General features: G+C 65.7%; 1 protein-coding gene across 1 annotated transcript; it reads left to right on the top strand.

Moving 5' to 3' along the window:
• Positions 1-1519: 1519 nt before the first annotated feature.
• Positions 1520-1805, top strand: TRAVEDRAFT_45917 (uncharacterized protein; the record flags this gene model as incomplete). Its single annotated transcript, XM_008038135.1, has 3 exons — positions 1520-1551; positions 1613-1687; positions 1748-1805. The coding sequence occupies 3 exons, from the start codon at positions 1520-1522 to the stop codon at positions 1803-1805; spliced, it is 165 nt and encodes a 54-aa protein (XP_008036326.1).
• Between the last annotated feature and the right edge of the window lie 1012 nt (positions 1806-2817).

Here is a 2817-nt window from a genome sequence, read left to right as displayed (position 1 = left end):
CATCCTCCCGCGGTACATCCGTGCGCACCTATTCCCGCTCACCCCGTTGCCCTCGGCTCGTCGTGTCGCTCCGTGGTTGGCGTGCCACTCAGTGGGCTCGGAGCGTCCCTCCGGTCTTCTCGTAAGATCGGCAAAGGAGCGGTATCCATACGACGGAGGACGGCTTGGCTCCGACAGATAGTCGGTGCACGGACCATGGTACGTCGAAGACAAGGGAGCGAGACGGCCCTAAACCACGGTGGTATAAGTACGGATCTGCGCGCAACGCGGGCGTACTCACCCTTCCGCCTCCGCCTCCGCCGCCTCGCTTAAATCTCCCCTCCTTCCCGTCGTGTCGCTTGCATTCGTACGTACGCCGACTCCGTCCCTCAGCTTGCGACAACCCTTCGTTCTGCCTGTAACAGTTCCGTCCCCGACCGCCCTCGGCTTCGCGCAGTCCTGGTGCCGTCCGGTACGTACTTGGTGCTTCCAGAGTGCGGTCGCTGACCCCCCATTGTCGTAGACCTGCCCGCAGTGCACACTCGCACTCAACAGCACGAGGCCTTTGAAACGAGGTGAGTCCGTGCTGCTGATCATGTGGAAGGCGGACTCCCTTGACGTTTTGCCAGGCTTTCTTCAACCCTCAACTGGCTGCGCACACCATTCGAGGCTAGGCCGTCTTGATGGCCGACGGAAGTCGCAGAGCCTGCGACACAACCAGGTTAGCATAGCGGCCCAGACTCGGATCACGTACGAGCACACTGACCCTGTTTGTTGCTTCCAGAGTGACGTCGCGAGTGCCGTGCCGTGCTCTTCCTCGACAACGCGGACAACTGGGCGAGTGTCGCGCCAGGAGAAAACCACGCGGCAAGCTCTACGCGAGTGGGCGCGCAGGATGCACGACTTTGCGCACGCCCTCCCCGCGCTCACAGCTCATGCAACTTCTTTTCGCACACAGACGTGCGCCGGGACAAGTCCGTCGCCGAGCGTGCCCGCGCGTTTTCGAGGCGACACACGACGATCTCGCGGGCCGCTCATAGACATACGGTACGCATCCTCCAAGGCCACCTTGCACATGGTGAGTCGGCTGTTCTACATGGAGTACGCGATGTCGCTCACCCATTTGGATCCTCGTTGCCCAGGTCGCCTGCATCTCGCCGCTTGCGGTGCTTCGCGCAGACATAGAGACTTGCCTCTATTCGACGGCCGCACGCAGGAACATGCCGCTGCAAGTTCACGTCGCCGCCGATGACCGCGACGCGTAGCGGCGCACGTCAGTACGGTGCGTATCACGGTACAAGCTCCGTGCGCCCGCGGGCGCTCTGTTCCCTCGCGCGCGACCTCTAGAAACACGTAGACGCGTCCCGGGACATGTCCTTCGCGAGGCAGGGGCGTCAGCGAGCCTGCACGCGCGGTGTAGGAGGCCACCATCGCAGGACGGCGGCGCCACAGGCCACACGGTGAGTACCATGTATTGATGTGCGTGTCTCGCCGCCATATACGACGTGCTCAACCTGCTTTACAGGCCGGCGAGCGGAATATGTCTCCTAAAGCGGTCCTTCAAGAGCCCCGGTGAGTAATGCCGTCGCCGAGAATGCACTACTGCTCACCTCGTCAGATCTGCGCTTCCCAGGCCGCTTGCTCCTCACGCCCCGAGGCGCACCTCCGTGGCGCTCGCAGGATCCGCTTTAGACTTCGGTACCGGCAGGTGAGCGCTCCAGACTCGAGCTCGCGCGGGCACACGGATGACTGACGTGGTACGCGACAGCCACGTGAACAACGACAACACACGCGGCCCGGAAACGATGGCGCGGCGCGGACATTAGATGCGGTCTGGGAGGAGGCGGGAGGGCTGAAGACGAGTATATAACGGTACTATGTAGTTACATACACAGAGGCGGCCGTGTCGAGCGGCGCGGACGGCGGTGGCGGACATCGCTGCATCGACCGGGTGCCCTAGCCCGCTTCGTGCGCTCGTTCGCGGAGTGGCGGCGACGGCGCTCGGCGGGGAGGTAGGTGGGCGGCACTCTGTGGGTGCCGTCAGCATGGGCGCACGCGAGGTAAGGCGAACGCGTACCTCACGCGACGAGCGCACGCGAACGACGTCTGCGCAGCATACACACGACTTGCTCGCTGTGCACGACCTGCGCGCTGTGCATGACTCCAAGGTGCTCGTCGCGTGCGGGGCTCGGAGGACCGCGCCGGGGTGTCTTGATGCGTTCGACGACGCGGTCCCCCGCATCCCGCCGCGGAACCACCCGTCCCACGCACCCGTACGCGGTGCAGGACGATGCAGGGAGTGCACGGGAGTGCTTCTGCCGAATCCCGCCGCGAGAAGAGGCATGCTTGTGCGCGGACGCGCATTTCTGTCGCTCGCGCCGTGCGAGCGCCCATGGAATCGCCCAAAATGCGCGATTTTCAATCTTCGCGTATCGCCCCGAGACTCCGCGGGGGGATGCACCCTGTTGCATGGGAGTGCGTGGTGCGGTTTCTGTGCGGCCCGGGCACGATGCCGGTGCGCGAGCGGGGCGCCAAGTCGGGGGCGGGCGGCGGCCACATCCCTCGTCGAGGCCGATCCGCGTGCGCCGGCATCGCGGCCGCATCGTACAGGCCACGACGGCGGTGCCCAAGGGCCACGCCCGCGTTGCGGGACGTGCTAGTTCGCGCTGGCGGCGTCGCGGGGCGTCGGGCCAGCGGCGTCGACCGGCGTGCCGCGAGCAGAGAACGCGTTGGGCGCGCCTGCAGCCGACGGCGGGCGATGCGAGACGTACGCGGGAGTGCCTCTGCCGAGTTTCGCGGCCGCCGGACGCGGGGGCGGGCGGGACGCGGATTTTGGCG

The sequence above is a fragment of the Trametes versicolor genome (genome assembly GCF_000271585.1).
Source record: "Trametes versicolor FP-101664 SS1 unplaced genomic scaffold TRAVEscaffold_4, whole genome shotgun sequence".
Taxonomy (NCBI): Eukaryota; Fungi; Basidiomycota; class Agaricomycetes; order Polyporales; family Polyporaceae; genus Trametes; species Trametes versicolor.
Note: the sequence above shows the minus strand (reverse complement) of the source record. Positions and strands in the feature narration are given on the sequence as shown.